A 19,701-nucleotide genomic window follows, 5' to 3' on the forward strand; every position below is an offset into this window, starting at 1 on the left:
GGCCCCCTGAGCCCGCCCGCCCCCCCCGGGGCTGCGGAGGGGTGGGTGTGGTGGTGTTCGTTCGGGATTTATCCCGAAAGAAAGTTGCGAGGGGAATAAAAGGACTTTGCCGCCATTGAAGCCTGAAGGTTTTGACCTCAGTTATTTGACCGCTTCCCCCAGTGGAAAATGTTGCTGGAATCCGCTGTGCTTTGTAGCTGCCGTGATGTCGACTAAATTAGATACCCGTGTCCGTATTGCTTGATTGAAATCGAGTCCTCCTTTAAATTTCTTACATAACTCCTCTAACACCACAAACAGACTCCGCAGCTCAGCAGCTCTCCAAGATTTCTCCTTCACAATGTAAATATTGTTCCTAAAATACAGTGGAATGTGAACACAGAGTCTGTTTGCGGGCTTATCGTACCTGCGGGCCTGTATATGCATGGGAATTGGATTTCACTCAGCTCATGGCACTGTCTCGAGCGCAGAGTACCTGATGAGAAAGAACAAGGGGGGTGGGATGAGTTTGGTAAGCCATGAGAAAAACTTTCCAAAACATCTGGGGAGAAGTCTCAGCCCACTCTAATTACTGCTTCATGTAGTCTTTAATGTGGCACAGATGTACGGTTACTGTGCATAATGGAGGAGTCGCACATTACAGTCAAGTTAAGGTCGATTCGCATGTTCCTGTCAAAGTCCTGTCTTCCAGGTCCTCGTCTGTCAAAGTTGCTGGCGGTGCGTGTGTTTGAGCTGTATGGACATGGCTGACTTCTTGCTGTCTGAATGATAAGGAATGACGTTTCGCGAATCTTCTTGTCACGTTTTTAATCACTAACTTTTAGGACTCATAAATCAGTTTTTTAAAAAGGGGGGAAATAAAAACCCCAAGCATTTTTGCTCTGATTTGCTTTTCTAACTAAAGTCTTCCTTAAACCAGAAGTTGTTGTGAGAGGATACTGTTGGTTGTAGAATTTGATGGTTAACTTGGGCGCCTTAACTGCAGAAGTACACTTCCAAACACTGAACTGCTACTGCTGCGGTTGGTTTGGTTATCAGCTCTTCAAAGGAATTATTTTACTATATTGGTATGAATAGTTGTGCAAAATATAATGAAGCTGTTATTGTATTTATGGTGCTTCTAGAGGTTTCAGTAATTCAGATTTTATTAGCAATTACAAACAGTTTCAATAAACTTTTAATGAAATGTTTATTCCTTTTATAAAACAGCCCATGAAAAAATCTCATTTCTTGAAACCAGTTATTGGAACACCGTTCTCAGTCTAAAGCCTGGGGTTTTTTAGAGTTTTTGAAATTTCTGTCTGAAAGCAAATTAATGTACTTTCTCAGCTTTTCCTGCTTCACATCAGCTAATGTTACACTGTGTATCTGGTGGATAGAGACCATAATCTGTAAGCTTTAATGACCCAGGCCCTTTTCCCTCTTTCTCTCGAGAACCGCTGAAGTTGGAAAAGAAAGCTCTATAATCCCATCTCCTGACAATTTGACACAGTTAATTCCAGTACTGTGACCTTATTTTCAGAGACCGGCTTGTGTTGTTAAGGCTCTTACTAAATAAACTTGCCATTCTCATGTTGTTGATATCTTTTACTTCCCCCACCATCTAGCTGAAGAAAATGATTAATCTGCTCGTCTACTGTAAGATTCTACCTGATGAAGTCTTTTTTGTGATTGAACTAAATGAAATCCCATAAACTTTTGAGAATTTGGGGTTCACAGATTGCCTTAGGCTGGTAACCCACCTTTACAAAAACAGTTGCGTGACAGGCATTGAGCGATGAATGAAAGTATTTTTTCCAAATAAAAAAGTAGAAAATATTGTAAGGAACAACCTAGAAAATATTATAAGAAAATGTAACCGCCATTTTTTATTTCCTCTAACAGTTCTGCCCAGTTTCACCACTGACTTTCAACACCACCAAGTTCTCCCAGAGCCTGCAGAACAGACTGATGTACCCTGGCAATATTGAGCACACATGTATGTGGCTAATCTTGTTGCACTAGGACATGACCCACTGCTGTGTGTGTTTTATGTGCAAGCTTTCTCCTGACGCTGGCCCATAGTTTTCTGTGTGATCATAAATAGTTTTTACAGTATTTTCCAGTGACTCAGTATAAAAGGTTAGTTGCATGTGCCAAGTTTGACTTCAAAAGGATGCTACCATGGCTGAATTATAAAAGCTGCACGTGACCCAGCACATGAACTGGTAGAATGTAAGAGGAAACGCCTGCCAGAGGTGTTTGGGTGGGCATTGCAGTTGGGTACAAATCCATCATTTTATAGCTGCCTCTGAATCTTTCCAGTAACCCCTCTGATATTCTAGCTGTTTTCATGGAAGCCTCCTTGCTCTTTCCTTATACTGTCAGGTTTTCCTTCCTGCTTGTTAGAAATTTTAGGGAAGTTTGGAGTGTCCCTTTAACCTCATTTTTTATCATTTGCTTTTCTGGATGTTTTTCCCCTCCAAGCAATTCAAAGTGCCTTACGGACTTGAAACAGTTCAGACTTCTGCACGGATACTTTTAGTTTCCATTCCAGCGGTGACTTGTCTTTCTAGATCACGTTCTGTTCGTCCCAACGTATGCAGTAGCCTGGCTTGCTCTCCAGATGTGAACATCGGCAGGCACCGCTCTATTTCACAGGCATCATTTGACTTTCTCAGAATAAGATTATTGTGCCTTCAAGCACCCAGATACTATGTTGACTTCTGTATAGTTTACTTTTGAGTTAGAAGTGAAACCTTAGTTCTGGGTCCTGACTGGCAGCCACAGGATTGAGGTTTTGGTGTGCGTTGATATGTCTGAGCTTTGCAGTTTTACTGAAACTATCTTCCAAAAAAAAGTGCTCTCTGTAACTGTAGGAGCAGCGTCTTCCAAAGACAGACTGCGTCCTCTGCAGAGCCTCTTTCAGCTTCTGAAACATTCCCATCTTCTGTCTTTTGGTCTTCACAGTACGCGTTTTTCTAGTGTGTTGTCCAGGTTTCTCAAAGGCAACTGGAGCTACTGTCAGTCTTTGAAGAGAGAGTTATGGGGAGGTGGCTGAATCAGATAAATCTTAAAGGTTTGGTTACTTCTCCTGTCTCCTTTCCAAGAAACGTGCTGTTCCTCTGACAGGCTGTTAGAGAGCACTTAGGACAGGGAAGCCAGTGACGCCGCGTTGCAGGTTAGAGCACCAGAAAGTTTCTCCTCTTCGGCTACCGCGATTGGCGGGAGGCTGAATTTTTTTTTCCCCTCAGTCCTTGAAAACTACGTCAGAGCTGATGGGAGTTGTACTCAGCTGTTGATTTCCACCTAGATATAGTTAAACAAAACTTTGAAGAGATGAAATGGGCTTATGTTTACGCTCCAGAAATCATAGGGCATTTTAAGAAACTCTTTATAATTACTGCAATGTCCAATTATACCTAGACACTTGTTATTGTGGTAATACCGAAATGCTGACACTTTCTATTGTTCTAGCTCCAGTTTTTGAGCCGTTAGTGATTTTTTTAAAATTTATTTAATTTTCCTAACAGGCTAATTCATATTTACAGTTACCTCAGCAGGATTAGTGACATCACTTACCATTTCAGAATTTTTCCAGATATTTATTATATGTTAAAATTTTGTTGTTTACATCTCAGCTATGGCCTCACATAAAACCTCTTCAGAAAATTATGGAACTTTAAAATGAACCATCAGGTGTACCACACAAAATGAGAACCTAAACATAGGAGGTTTGGAGTTGCGCGAGCAGGCACTAGAAATGCAAAGCAGAGAAATTAGTGGGTGAGCAGAGGTTCTGGGGTAATTTTTTTCCTTTTTTTTTTTTTTTTAAGTTGAATTACAGGTTTTGATTTTTACAGGTAACCTGCAGTCTGTACCTATTGCAGTAAGGTAGCTTTTTCATCATTTCTGGATTGTATATGTATGCACGTGTTCCAGCAGTGACGTAATTTTTCATTTAATAAATCCCAGAGGTTTACTTACGGATGGAATGAATGATTGCCGTTACAAAGCAACCAGTGCTACCTTTTAAAACAGTCCTATGAGTGTTGGAGCAACGATGGCCAAACATTAAAAAAAAAATTCCTGTGAGAAAAATAAGTAGGATCTGAGATTGTGTTAATTGATTTTACTGTACATTAGATTTAGATTTCAGTTTTGTGGGTTTGGCTTTTGACTAAGGTCTTACATCATGCGGTTCACTTGCATTCTTTCATACTTGTGAATATTAAGCCTTCAGGATGGGAAGCTCTTCTGTATCTCAATATTTTTGCTTGGTGCAGGCAGGCAGTAATGGGAGACTCCTTTATGCATTTCACAGCTTATTATTAATTTATTTCTTTTACTGTGAAATCTGTTCTCCTGGTTGATTACTTTTGCAAGTAACTATCTGGTCCAAGATTTTATCTCTGAAAATCTTGTTTCGGTGAGGATAAATATAGAAAGTCTGACTTATGTTTGTTTATATGTAAGATTATCCTATTTCTTCTTAGTATGTTTTCAATGGTTTTACTTTGACTTCTCATCTCAAAGGTCTTTCCATTCGCTGTAGCACTAAGCTGAAAAAAACTTCCGTGACTTGAAATTTTTTAGGGGAAGCAACTGCAGGATTCTGATCAGAGAGGGGTGGAGAGAGCAGGGAAGAATAGGTACGGTTGGTGCACGCATGCTTCTGACTCTGAAAGAACTTGTGTAAATATGATGCTTAATTCTCCAAACGAGGCCTGATGCTCAAGTTGAAAAATTCAAAAGAACAAAAGCTCTTTCCTGGGAAGAGTTCAATTTAATTATTGGTGGCTGGAGAAGCTTTGAGGCAGCGCTTAAAATCCTGGGTGCCTTTGCTGAGTTGTTTCTAGCCGGAGGCAGAAAGTGAAGACTTAGCCACCTGCTTCTTTCCTTGTTAACCACACTTGAATGGGGGGAGAAATGGAGGATTTGCCAGCTACAGACCTGGGTTAAAGAACCCCTTTGTAGCCAGCTGGCTAGCAAACCGCTGTTCTGGAGCCCTCCAGAACCACAGCAGGAGGCATAGCTGCTGTAGCGCTGCTTCGAGAAAGGCGTTAATAGAAGATCAGTCGTCAGTTTTATCTGTGCGTCGGTCTGAACACAATCTTTAGTTTGTCCAAAAGATTTCCTGCAGGGGGGAATATATACTGTACAAATAATGTTTAAATATGGCAATGGCAGAAAGGGAGGGCGTTCTTGATCTTTCTCAGGAAGCCGTATCAGATGTCCAGGTTCTGTGGAGGAAGTGATTCTTGCAAAAACAATAATCTCTTGCAAGTTGCCTACTTGAAAGCTTTTTGGGATGGAGTACTAAGCCATAAAATGAAAAGGCTACTCAAAGTACCAGGGAAGCATAAAGCTAATAGAACGGGATGAAAAAGGGTTATGTATGTAGGTGGCAGCCATTCAAAGTAGATGTGGTTTGAAGAGCGTATTGGGCTGTTTGGAGTATTTTTTCGTGTTATGAATACTTCAGATAATTGGCTGACGCTCAAAGAGCAAACTGCTAATACTTTCAGGTTTTGTTTGGGGTTTTTTTAGTGAATTTGGATTGCTTAAAAAATTCCAAGTAAGTGAAACTTAGGATTTTTCCCTCTGGATATATATCACTGTATTTTGAAATACCACCTGAAATTCTTGTTTTCCCACCTCACAGTAACAGAATTAATGTGTGCAAGTAGATACTTTTGCAGGGAATGATCCCCGTCAAGTGGAGAAGATACTTTATATCAGTGGATTATAAATCCTTAAGTTGTCTTTAAGGAAAGCAGCTGTCCTCTTTCAGACTTCAGAGTTTGTGAATAAATACAGTAGAAGGTGTTAGAAAATGAATATTATAAGGATGCTGAAAATACTCAAATCGTATTTGAATTAGGTTCCACAAATGAAAGTTTACTCTTAAGTAATATTATGCATTGTGTTTGTATAAAGAAAAACATCTTACATGAGAATTAAAAAGCACTGCAAGTGGATACTTGTTCTTTCTGCAAGTGAAATGTGCTCCTACAGTACAACCATTTCAAGTTAGAGCTCTATTTCTGCCAACGGGAGTGTGAAACGTCTGTGATTTCTTCACTTGGAGGTACAGTAATACTTTTGGCATCCGTTCCTTAAGGATCTGCAGGCTGGAAGTGAGTGCAAGCAACACTGTCCCCTTCGGTGGGCCTCTCTTTTTTTCCTTTTCCTTAAGCAGCTGGCAGAGTTAGTCTGTTCCTGTAGGATGAGTGTGAATTACTGCCACTCTGTGCCAGCGAACAGAACAGCCGCATTTAAAGGTTGTACAACAAAAAAAATACTAAGAACAATGCATTTTAGCTACCTTTGAACTGGTTCCTGAGGAGGACTGAAACATTGCTTTCAATTAACAAACATTATTTAGAACCAAACTGAAGCAGACTTTCAGCTAACAGTCAGGATGTGTGTGGTTTTGGTATGACATCCATCTGAGCACATGATGCTTGGTAAGTGCTGGAGCCTCGGTTATGATTCATTGGGGAGAAACATGGAAAACAATGTCTGTTTTTCAAGTGTTGGAGCAATGAATTTAAGGTTGGAATCATGTATAATTTTGCTAAAATAAACCTCCAAGTGGCGTGAATACCTCTGTTAGAAGGGGAGTAAGGGTGATGGGTATGGCTGATGTAATAGCGTCCCGCTGCCTGATGTTTGCTCAGGTTCTCACCGATATTAATTGCTAGCTATTTTTTCAGCCAGTGGAGATGCACTGGCATGTTCACCGCTGAAGATGGAGTCCGGAGTTACATATGCTGATTTTTAAGCCAAAGTGGGAGTCGGGGGATGGTAAAGCTGTTTGGGCAGCTGGATTTATTTGTGGTATATATTTTTAAATTATTTTTCAAACATGGTCAGAAATCCTTCCTTGTAATTTTCTGCCCTTACGTTTGAACTAAGAGATGCATCTCTCTACTTGTTCACTGCATGTGGAATTTTTAAGCTAATTCACTTTAGTGAAATAGAATTATCTTCAACCACATGCAATTTTGATTGCCCCTTCAGACAAAGCATCTAATATCGAAACAAGAATTACTTCTCTCAATAATAATGATAATAAATTGTAAGAAACTTTGTTTCTAATAGAAAATTATTTTTGAAGTTACATTTTAAACTAAATTATTTAATAATATGAAATTGATGAATACTCTATAAATAATTTTATGTACAATTGTTTTACAAGTGGAGTCAGATGTCTGTAGGATTTGCTATTTATATTTAAATAGGAGGGACTCAGAAGTGCTGGTGTATTTTCACAAGGGCAGAGCTATCATGTTACTCTTCTACACAGTGCTGTAAAATTTTCAGCTGGGCTCAGAAAAAATAATACCTGATGTGGAAGTAGAGGCTTCAGGTATTTTTCATTTTTTTGCTAAGACTATATAGTTGAGGGTAGATGAGGAGAGGATTTTTGAGGAGTTGAGTATAAACAGTTCCCTGCCCGGAAGAGGAGTTGTTCTAATTTAGGAAAAGGGAATTACTTGCCGGCAGAAAGGGCTAGGGTGTGGTCTGCTGAGATTACTGAGATAACTCAATAATTTTAGGTATCTTTAGGGAAGGTCTGCCTACTGTGCTGTGCTTCCTGACGTCAGACTGATCCTATTTCCCAGTTTCTTGGTCCCATCTTCCAAAAATCTTTGCAGAAAAGGTCATTTTTTTTTTTTTGGCAGAAAAACTACCAGTTCACCAATATTTAGGGCTGTGACTTTTTGTTTAAAGCGAGGATGAGTGAAATAGGTGCTATTGTGTAAAATGGAAAATCTCTTTTGCTTGGGAATTTCAGTAGGTTTGTTCATCACTGGTTGCTTGAGAGCTGCCCCTCCCCTCCCCTCCCCCCCCCCCCCCGCAGCCCCAATTTGTTAAACGCCCGAAATCCCAGTTCTAAGAAAAAACCCAAACAACTGGTGTAGCTACATTTTTTATTTCATTTTACAAGTATTTTTGGTGGAGAAAACAAAGTTTTTTCTTTGAAAATCAGCTTGTGCTTATTAAAACAGAATATAATCATTCTGAACAGGGACTATTTTTTCCCTTTGAGGCAGTGAAAAGTAGGAACGTACTGGAGCTGGATGTGGTTTTGCCGCCTCCAAATGGTTATTTAAACTGTAGTAGACCAGATAATATTTAGTTGAGAAGTAAGATTTTGGCTTGCAGCCACCAAAGATACTGCATTGCAGCAAGATGAATGAGCCGTCTCCACACAGCATTGCCTTTATCACTTGAACAATGATTTTAGCAATGTCTTTTCACGTATTATTTCCGAGGGTATCTAATGGCTGTTGTCCAGGTACAAAAACAGTCTGCAAAGGCGTACTATTTATGAAGTTCCATACTTGCTTCCTAAGGGGTGGTGAAGGATTAGTTGTTGTGTTCAGTAGCTGTTTCGGTACTGTAATTCAAGATGAGGCTACTGTACTTTAAATATAGAGCCTGTCGTGCTGCCATTAAGTCACACATTTGCATCAGTCGTTAGCTCAGAGCAATGCAATTCTAAGCTTCTTTCTTCTGAATGCTGATACTGCAAAGTAGTCTTGTGAATTGAAATGGTACCAAAGCTGGCAAAAGATGGAAGTGTAGCACTGTGAGAACGTATTTCCTGGTGGTTTGTGTGCTGCGTTATTGTGTCTAAATCTGGCCTATAAAGGAGGATTCCAGAAACACATGATTTTCAGAGAACATCTTGAGCACCAGCTGTGAAACCTTAAAGGTTAGATTTTATGGTCGATTCTGCTAATCCGCAACTACTAATTTGTAATTAGTTAAAAGGGAGAAGTGATAGGCGGGGGGATCCGAAGGGTTACAAATTGTATTGTTATTCTCTTGGCTGTTCCCTCCTAAGCATGTCAGGGGAATTTGGCGTAGAGAATAAGCTGTGTCCTGAGGTTCTCAAGTCACTGGTTGCCTGGTACCGTATTAACCCTAGCTTCTACCACCATAAACGAGTTGAGTTTTGATTCAGGCAGCAATAGCAGTTTTCTATCTTACACAACCGAGCGGCTCTTGAGCAGCCTGAAGAATAGCACTGAAGACTTGGGAGGAGTTCAGCAAAGGTCCTGTTCCGGAATACAGCAGAGATCTGCACCCTCATCTCAAGAAAGATTACAGCTTTTCTAGCTCTTACATGAGAGGGGCCACAAGGATGACAAAGTTATGGGAACGGTTTTTATTTGAAGAAAGCAGTTCCCTGGAGAAAAAAGGTTGCTGAACGGAGAGATGAACTCAGGAGCGGCATGAAGATGATAAGCAGGGAGTGATGGCTTTCTCTCTCTCCTAATAGAAGAATTAGGGCAATAGCAGACCAAGACATTAGATTTTAGGTTAAAAAAGAAGCAAAAAGAGCCCGTGAAGAAAAGGTACTTAACAAAGCATGTAGTTTAAACTGTGGAATCCATTGCCACAGGATGCTGTCGAGGCTAAAAGCTTACAGGGTCTCAAAAGGCACCTAAACAAATGCCGTGCAACACGGCGACCACCCCTGACTCCCGGGCAGGGTTACGGCAGAGCATCCCCGCACCCTGCACTGGGGTTTTAGCTTCTCCCTGAGGCTGCCAGCAGGGCTGCGTGGCCACGCCGGGTTAGGGGTGCTGGGCGAGCCTGCCGTGCTGAAAAGCGAACAGCGGGAGGTAGTGGCGTGGTGTTGGAGGGCGAATGTGAACACCAGTGCTGGTTTGATTTTAGATGATAGGGAGAAATCAACTTCAAGACAGAGTGATCTTATTGTCTGTTTTTAACTAATGTAAACCAACAAGTAACCATTAGATTAATCTACGTAATTACTTCATTTATATAAACCTGCAAGGTTTTTCTGTAGCGTTTTTGTTGGTAAGCTTCGGGGTTCCTTATTTTCCTCTGTCGGCAGGGCTTTTTTTTCCCCCTCAGCTGTTAGCAATCCTTTTCGAGAGACTTTCTCAGATGCTGAAATAGGCAGTAGCTTCTTTCAATAGTGAATACTATTTGTACATCTTCATGTCTAGTATTACAGAAAACATTTTTCTATTCCTTTTCTGTCTCTGCCCAATATTGATCAGATCATTTTTAAAGATTGCTCCTGCATACCAATTTGCTATGATATGCTTGAAAAGTGGGGGAAAACCTCTTGTAAATGGATTTTACCCACTTATACACAGGACATGTAGGACACCTCACTATAACTTCAAGAATCTTCTGAAGATGGAATGTATTTTCCACAGATCAGCTCAGCTTCTTCCTCGGCTCTTTCTTTCCTGAAAGATAGACTGAGCTTGCTGTTTCACACTGAGGCACTAGGTATTGCAGTGTGTTAACTCTTACAATACTGGTATGTTCCAGACTGCCAATCATACCCATGCTTACCTAGGTAAGTGGTTACGAACGACTGCCTTCACCAGTATGAAGGAAATACCTATCCTTTGATTCACTGGTTTGCCTTTAATGCCGACTATATTGCTGTATGGAAACTGAACTATCTCACACTTAAGTACAAAATCAGTGTTATTTGAATTGCAGTGAATGATAGTAGATGTACTCACATCGTTAGCCTGACATTTACTGTCCAGTAGTAGTTTGAAATTACTCTTTTAGAGAACAGTTGTAATTAAACGATTCTGCGATAAGTGCAGTGTAGTTTGCTTTTCCTTCATTTTCTGCTCTGAAAATTTTGCTTCCTGCCTTGACTCGCTGCATTTTGCTGGTATCAACGCTTGTCTTTTGAGTAAAATAAACTTTCCTTGGGCTTCAGCAATGCTTAGTGAATATTGCAGCGTTAGGAGACAGAGTGGGATTAACAGTATGTTAAATGAGGAGGTGTCTGATCTTAACAAAACATGATCAGTTGTTACTTTAACTCGGTGCATTTAGAGAAGTATCTGAAGAAATTCTAGGCTGAAAAAAAAAGTTGGTTGCCACAGCTTGCAAATGTAAATCATTGGCTTATCTTCGCAGGGAGGTGGCTGGATATACCAGGGATACCTCATTCACTGAGGGATTCTATACCCCTCCTCACAAAGCAAAACGCATTGCCTCGTGTTTCTTAAAGGGATTTAATGTTGCATGTCTCATTATAGCTTGTAACAGTAGTAAGTCCTTTGACTTTTTTCTCTTTCATGTATTAGAAACAAGACTGCCAATGGAGATTATCGGAAGGAGCACAGAGAGAGGAGTCGCAGCCCAATAGAGCGGGCTGCTGCCCCAACAATGAGCCTTCATGCCAATCACATGTATGCCTCAATCCCAAGCTTGACCATGGATCAACCTCTAGCACTGACCAAAAACAGCATGGATGCAACCCGAACAGTTGGCATCACACCTACACTGACTTCTGTGGAACGGCAGCAGGTACTGGCTTCTAGGTTGACAAGAAACTCTGGGTGGTTGTAGGAATCCTGGCAGTAGACACAATGAGGACTTCCCAGACGTAAGCAGAACGTATTGTGAGTTACAATAGGTAGGCGATACTTTTCTTTAGGCAAAATGTATTTTAAAAATGCACAATGAACGTCCCAGCTCATTGTGTTTAATCTGAATAAATCGCTGATGTTTAAATGTATCTGTCACAGAATTCTTGGCCTTCCTGCTTTTTCTGATGCTTTGCTACGTTTGTGAATGCATGTGTTCTATTTGGGAATGCAAAGTCGGTGGCTGAGCGAAGCTCCAGTACCTGCTAGGCAATAACTGATGCAGTTCACGGGTAGAGAGGGTGTTCATCTGTGCTCCTCTTGGCAATCAGTGCGTGCTTCCCTCCCCTCTGTCCCAGCTCTCTCCTGCCGGCCCTGCTGAAGAAGAGGTGCAAGACAGAAAGGGCATAAAGGAGAATTTTGCACTGAATTTCCCAGGTGAAAGAAGCTGGGATGACCTTAGTTGTTTTAGCCAGCCAAAAGCACTCATTGCGTTGTTCAGGGCAGTGTTGTATCACTATTTCATAATGACTTTTCCTAAAACAAAGTAATGATTTTTGATTATTTTATAGTTTATTCCATATGCTGGAGTGGTTTTCCTTGTTTTGTTTTGTTTTTGCCTGGTTGTTGGGTTTTTGGCTTGCCCTCTTGTACATTGTATTTGTTTTCCTTCAGAACTGCTGAAGATGAGCCATCTCTATGCAGTTTATACAGTAAGTTTTCTTCTAGGTCAGACTCGTCTTTATCCCTCTCACAAGCGGAGAGACAAAGCAAGATAATTGAGTTGTGATGAGCTGTTAGTGTTGAGAAATTAAAGTGTACCCAAGCTCTTCCGTCCGTCCTTCCTTCCTTCCTTCCTCCCTCCCCTACCGTGATGCCCTGCAGAGGGTAAACATTTTGAGTGGATGATCTTTCAGAGGTCGGGCTTTTTCATATGCAATTTATGAAAGCTGCTTTTCACTGGAGCCGTATACTGTGTAGATTTTCACGGTGGCTGGCTATGTATGCTAGTCTTTTGCATTTTGCGATGCCAAAATGCCTAGCTTTACGCTAGTGTTGCTGATATCTTGCATCATTTGGCACGCAGATTGCAGAGCTATTGTTCCGTGCAGAACAGCTCTTCTTTGCTCTCGGCGTTCAGCGATGACAGAGGAGGAAGGGACAGGCTTCCACTGACGACACTGGTGCCCTTTGATAGTATTACCGTAGCCTCTCAGCTTAGCAGCTAACACCACTGACACTCTTCTATTTTGGTGTGTTTGACTTGGGCCGATTCCTGTTGCCCATTACCAGATTCCTCTCTCTCTTGTTATCTTTGACATTTTGAGCTAGATTACAATCTATTTTCTTGGAAAAACAGGGTGTTGAGGTAAGACCTTGCTAAGAGCAGAGAGTAGAAATCATACAAAGAAAAACGTGTCTTGAAAATAAGAAACCCTAGTTTAATGATTTGTTGGTTTGTTTTGTTTTGGTTTTTTTTAACCTTAACATGTTGAATGGGATTTCATATTACTTTTTTCCTAATAAAAAGTGGGGAAAAAAAAATACCTTCTTCTTTTAGGCAGCGTGGGGTTAGTCAGCTTCTACAGTCACTGTTCCTAAATTCTCAGCTTATCGCGGTGTTTTCATAGAAATGTGTATCGTCTGCTCAGTGCAGCTGTACACGCAGAACCATACCAGGGGATTCTGTCAGATGCCTTATCCTGCCTCTCGGATCCTTTGTGGTGTCGGTACATGCATTCTTGAGACAAGCTCTTTTATTGCCTCTCTCTACTTCCCACCTCTTGCATGTCTAAAATACTCTTCTGAAGCGATAAGCATGTATACACTTCTCAAAAACCGCTTCACAGATGCGCAAAATCTTGGCCCCTATAAAAAAGAAAATAAATACTTCCACATGTGAACTGCTTACAGAAGAAATCAAATAATTCACTTCTTTTCTTAACTGTGCTGACAGCAAAGTAAAGAAAGTAAAGAAGATGTAAATAGCATCATTCCCGTTGTGTCCAGACAAATAGCGTTAAACCTCCCCTTGAAAGCTCATCGCTTTTACTTTGGCCTTGCTCTTACTCTGTCTAGACTAAAGTACCACTCAACAATGAAAACTCTTCCCTCCCCCGTTGACTTTGGTGGTAGGTAAAGTAGTGATTTTTGTGGGTTGCTGCACAGATTTGTGAAATGGACAAGAAATTAAAACTGTGTTAACTACATCAGTTCTGTTAATCTTTTGGACCCTTAACAATTAACTTGCATCGAGTATAGCAACATGGACGACTCCTTGCATCATAAAACATACCAAAGATGCAAAGCAAAACTAGTTCAATACCTGTGTCATTTCCCCTCAGCCGCCTGGAGAAACTGGGACATTTCTTGTCCTGAGGCCTTGTTTCAATGTCACATTTGCACAGTAGACAACTATGAGAAGAGTTTTATTTTTATACTTTGTACAAAGTACACATTGCAGAATTAAGATGATGTGACTAGACATTTTGGGGAATTTGCATGTGTTGAGAGTGAAAAAGGAGGATGTTTATTAAGTAGTGCTGGAGAGGCAAATTAATTACAACAGGAAAGTACTTGGCGGTCAAGTCTCACGCAGGAGCTCTTCATGTTTTACATCTTACTGTTCTGTGGCTGAAGTATGAAATACAGAATTAGGCTAGGAGACCTTAACTGCTGAATGAAAAATGGTAACGCTAAAACTTGATTAACACTAGGAAGACAAATACCTGCAAAATTTGTAAGGCCCTTCCGAGTCCTGGAATCACAAGGACCAATCTATGTCCAATCGCGTGGACATCGAATGAAATGAATACTTAATGCGTTGACATTTAGTTCCGCATATATAATGCCTGTGAAGTTGAAACAGTCACTGTAAAATCACTTCAGTGCTTTTAATGATTTGCTTTTATACCGCCCTTTTTCTGTATGGCTGCTTGCCACTTAAATAACTAAGAACCATTATGGAAGTGCAATGTGGCTTTTTTTATTAAATCAGACGAAATAATAGCCGAATATTTTGGGTTTTAATACGCTTTATTGAATTGGATAGTTTATGGGTTACTTCACTGCTGGGATCCAGTTCAGTGTACATCTCAAGTGATTACGCAGTGAACTGCTGCTAATACGGCTTTGGCCGATTGCCGGAGTGAGTGACGGTTTTCCTTTTTCTTCCATGTTAGAACCGTCCGTCCGTAATCACCTGTGCTTCCGCGAACAACCGGAACTGTAACCTCTCTCATTGCCCCATCGCTCACAGCGGCTGCGGTTCAGAAAAAAATGCCTACAGAAGACCCTCTAGCAGTAAGTTACATGTCCACGCTCTTAACTGCCTGATTAGCATTGGAGGAGAAGAACATCGTCTCGCTAACCGTAACTGTGTAGGCACTGATGTATGAACAGGAATAAAAGGAGGTGAAACAATAAACACCTCTTTGTATCCTGTCTACGCAGAGACATGCTAGCACAGGTCCCCTCCGCAGTCTTTCTAACCGTCAATCCTATGCTGTGGTAGAAAGCACCAGTTCAAAATCAGGGGGAGAGAGGTGTTCTTTTTTCTTGTTTTGAAAAGCTGCTTTAAAAAAACAAAACACCCCACACAGACAAATAAGTCATTATGTTTATTTTAGTCTAACTGACAAACAGCAGCCAGGGCCAGCAGATCCAACCATGCTCTTATTTTAGGAGCTGTAGTTCCCCCAGCCTTTCAGTAGTCAGTAGACTTTTATGATTCAGCTGCAGTCAGGAAAATCTTTTCCTGCAGATACAAATACTCTTCCAAAGCACATACCCTCCACCTTTCTCTCATGGAGAACACAAAAAGCTTTGGAGGAGGGCGGTTGCTATAGCAACCCAAGCAGGGAGCTTTAGCTTTCTACCTTCTGTGCAATTAGTACTTTGCATGAAATCGTTTCATGCAGTACTTGCTGGGGAACCTTGGGCTGTTTCTCTTCACTTTCCCTCACTGTGCGACGGGGGGAAAACAGCCCTTCTCATTTCAAGTCATATACCTGCTGCTGCAGAGCTTTATCACGCAGCATTTCCAAAAGGCCACAGCAGTGAGGCTTCGTCAGCCAGAATGTGTTGATGTAACAATACCGGTATGACGTAGGTAGCAACCTAGAAGTCCATAGTAAGATGATGATGATGATTATTATATATATATTTTAAAAAAGATCAATGTATTGTTGAAAGCTGGAATTAGAAGCTGCAGTGAGACCCTGGAGAGGATGTATTACCCAATTAGAGAAGTCGGTAGGTAGAGATCTAGGACGTTGGAAGTTTTCTAGAAAACTGCTGTTACTTGTCTAAGGAGAGCTGCTTCATTGAGCCCCCAGCTGTATTTACATGGGCTTTGGAACAGTTGTTAATGTTTTCAGGAAATATTTGTCGCTTGTCACTTGAAGAGGTCTTTGCGCGCGACACATCTATTTTAGGATCAATCAAGTCTTCCTGTAGCGTGAAGGACAGTGGCACGGATCCCGACAGCTTTAAGGATTTTTGAAAGATAAATCTCATTTAGAGACACAGATTTTGTTTCTAAATTGTAAAACTGCAACTCTCATATTTAGTCTGAGGAATTATTACTATTATCATTCAAAACCTGATTTTTAAGGTTCTTTGTTCCTCTTGTATGACACCATTTTAATGCTCGTAGTACCTAATGCAGAGGTAATGATTCATTTAGTTTTCTGACTGGCTCCTAGCACAAGCACGTCAAGTAAGATGAAACCCTGAAATCAGCTTTTGGCGTGCTGTAATTTAGGATGGGGTCTCCTCACGTCTGGCCGGTATCAGCAGGCTTGGGAGCTGATTTTAAAGAACCGTTTCCATCTTTAACTCTATTTAAGCCTAAACGTAAGTTCTGTGTGATTGTTTTGGGAGAGGGTTTCCACAGAGTCAGAGCTGTAGCTGTTACTAGCCTGAGGGAGAACTATAATCATACATAAAACGCTTACCTGGTGCAGGTCACAGAAACGCAAAACTAACTCCATTTATTCCTTTTTTTTCATTTTAAGTCCTTCCATCTTTTTCCCCACCCCATTCACTACCAGTCCTATAACGCTGTAACAAGTCTTGCTTTATGCTGAGACGATAGGAAAAGGGGAGGAAGTACGGGTTCTGAACCCAGTACTCGGTGCCAGGATTCTGCACTGAAATAACGCATCTTCTGCCTCCTTTCCCCATCCAGCTACCACTGCCTGTGACCCAGTGGTGGAAGAGCACTTCCGCCGAAGCCTTGGCAAGAACTACAAGGAGCCTGAGCCAGTGGCAAACTCTGTGTCCATCACAGGATCAGTTGACGACCACTTTGCCAAAGCACTCGGGGATACATGGCTTCAGATCAAAGCTGCGAAGGACGGAGTCTCTAGCAGTCCCGAGTCTGCTTCACGGCGCAGCCAGTCTTCCCCTTCCTCTCATATGGTCAATCATAATCACTCGCCCTCGGTGGTCTCATGAAGAGAGGACCGTTACGTTTGTGAATTTGCATGGTTTGACTGAGCTTTGAACAGTGCTTAAAATAGTGTTGGGGGAGGGGAGATTAGTTTTCAACACGTGTTTTTGTGTACTCACTTTTTATTTGTAAAAGGGTGCCCTTAAAGATGATAGCAGGAACTATTTCATAAAGATTCATATGATGTAGCATCCTTTTTTCCTGCCTCAATTACCAAAGAAACCTCTGATGCAAATCTGCTGCCCCTTAAAAAAAAAATAATGCACGCTAATCCACAAAAGCCATTACACTTAGTTGGTTGACCCAAATGCTTTTTGCTTTTATTAGCTTCTTGAGACTAGAATTTGTCTGGTTTGCTTACATTACCCCCCCCCCCCCTTTTTTTTTTTCCCTCTGTGAAGTAATTTTGTATGTATATACTTGAAAAGAACTGTCATGTATGATTTGCACTATTGGAGGAGGACTGAAGTTGCATAGCAACTTTCTGGAAGATGCTAATATTTTGAGGGCAAACTGCTGAAAAAAGGGTTTAAGGATGACATTTCTATCAGTTTGATTTTTCTTAAAGCAAAACAGCTTTGGAAGGGGAAGTCTCATACAGGTTATAGGTCTTTCTCTCTTTAGATTTCAGGTGCTTAGTGCTTGCAACTGGACTGCATAATTTACAGAACACGGGCATTTTTTCCTAAACACTGCAGTTTGTTAGAATAGAGCTGAGGTTGGAGGGTTCAATAGTGCTTAACGATGCATGTTTTATGAAAAATAGCTGGTATCTATTAATGTATAGACAGTAAGAATCATAATACTTATTAGCTTTTCTTCAGAATTAGTTTATTTTTGTCAGTAACAATCCTAGATATACTTACTGCTGGTACAGTTGTACTCTATGATATTTGTATTTGATATTCACTTTAGTAGCAGCCAGCAAAAGAGGACAGCCTCAGGACAGGCCTCAAGTGACGCAGTTTAGCGATATATGATGCGTGGTACAGGATGCTATAGCTTTGCGCATGACTGAGTAATTGTTTCTGTCTGCAGCGCCGTCTGCTTAACAGGAATTCGCTTCCTAAAACTAAGTCTGTGTAATCCACCTTTAACTAGCTGCAGAAACTGCTACCGTTACGTATCTTGGCTGGACAACAGATTGTTACAGTTTGTGAAATAGGATCTTTAATTTTTTTAAGCTTATTCATAAACCTATGCCAAGTTGCAGCATACATTCCTCCATTAGAAAACTTTATACAGGTATTACTGCATTTATTACCGTTTGCTATGTTAATAGCTACTAACTAGAAATTAGGCGATAGAGGCGGGCATAAAACCACAGCTGTGCTAGTACTAAGAGCTTCTCTTCTTCTTGTTAAGTGTAACTACTCTCCCCCATACATTCCATCTTCCCAGTACAGTTGCGACTAGGGCTTTTTTTTATACTGGGTTACCTGAAATGATCGGTTCAGTGTAGAAAGTTAGAACTAGTTGGAAGATGAACTACACGTGATGTATTATGGACTATGTTACAGTATTGGGTCCATTGTGGCTTTTATTTTATGTGTTGTTTTTTTTTTTTAAAGTTAAGCTATTTAATTTGGTGCAGGGTAGAAAGAGATCGGGAGATTGGCTCTTACTCTTGTTGAGAAGGTGGCTGCTCAATTTTCTTTAAAAAAATTTAAAAAAACCAACAAAAAAACCCACCTAGGCCCCCAGTTTTAGACATTTCACTACCATCTTACTGGGTAGTCAACGCTTACTTGCTTTGGCATTCAGTACCCTACTCTCTGTAGGAAGATTGTTAAAAGAACACTTTTTTATATAGGTAACTTTAAGACCATCGTTACGCTGTGCGTAAAGAATGTACAGAGAAATTTGTAGGTATTTTTTGAGGAACAATTAATTTGTTAATGATATGTAGCTATTTAATTTTTCCCTTTCCTTTATTGTAATCATTCATTTTTTTGTTTGGAGAAAAAAGTTGATCTTTTTTTTTGTTGTAGATTTGTCTGTAATACAGTAAAAGTGCAGGAACACAGTTATTCTATGAGAACACTGCATTAGCATTAATAGCCACTAGTTTGTTATTGCTACAGGCTACTGAGCATTATAACAGTAAAATACTAATACTGTAGATGGACTCTGTGGAAAATGTGACTCCTATATTTCTTTGTAAACGCAAATAAGATAATGTTTTTAAAGCTAATATTTTCAATAATAGCTGTTTTACAAGGTTACATTTACTTATCTGAGATAGGTAAATGGATTTGAGGGCAATAAAGATTTAATGTGATATGTCCAGTAAAACGTATATTAGACACAATAATGTCATGAAAGCCAAAGGGTTGGGGGGAGGCGGAAGGAAACTAAACTGAACTCACCCTCGTGAGACGTGGTGAAGTTTCTTCACAGAGCCAGGTTATCTACAGTTCAGTTTGAAAGATTCTCTCTGTGTTTGTAAATCTGTAATATACCATTCTTTTGTGGCCTTGTTTCACCTGGGAAAAAAAAAGGTTTGGCAGGCCATCTTTTTTTTTTTGTACTTAAAAGTAGCCTTAAAGAACAATAAAGTGCTCTTAAATCACAGGTGTGCACATACTCTTCTGTATTGGTCGCTAAGAGAGGAAGCTGCTTTCTCTTCTTCACGAGCTGGAAGCAGAAACAAACTGCTGTTCGTGCCATGTTCTCCTGCTGAGGAAACCCAGTCCTTCAGGACTGTGACCCCATCGAAGGGGCTGGCGCAGCAATGCTCTGTTGGGTTTTTTTCCGACAAGAAACAGTCTTTACAACTACAAAGGGAGCCTGCTGCTGCCACAGCAGAGCTGGGCAGAAATACCCCCGGCTTCAGGAGGACGTCCCTGGCCGCTGAGCACGCGCTGGCAGCAG

At 40.7% G+C, this 19,701-nt stretch overlaps 1 protein-coding gene across 2 annotated transcripts in view; it reads left to right on the top strand.

The window, feature by feature from the left end:
• The window catches only part of VGLL4 (vestigial-like family member 4), an 88,335-nt gene extending 68,939 nt beyond the window's left edge, over positions 1-19,396 (top strand). For both annotated transcript variants that reach the window (XM_009322001.1, XM_009321999.1), the window contains exons 3-5: positions 11,091-11,313; positions 14,555-14,675; positions 16,564-19,396. In XM_009322001.1, coding sequence (XP_009320276.1) covers positions 11,091-11,313; positions 14,555-14,675; positions 16,564-16,832 — 613 coding nt within the window. In that variant the 3' untranslated portion in view covers positions 16,833-19,396. The remainder of the gene's footprint in view (positions 1-11,090; positions 11,314-14,554; positions 14,676-16,563) is intronic.
• The last annotated feature ends 305 nt before the right edge of the window (positions 19,397-19,701 follow it).

Source organism: Pygoscelis adeliae, unplaced genomic scaffold (genome assembly GCF_000699105.1).
Source record: "Pygoscelis adeliae isolate BGI_AS28 unplaced genomic scaffold, ASM69910v1 Scaffold304, whole genome shotgun sequence".
In the NCBI taxonomy this organism is placed as follows: Eukaryota; Metazoa; Chordata; class Aves; order Sphenisciformes; family Spheniscidae; genus Pygoscelis; species Pygoscelis adeliae.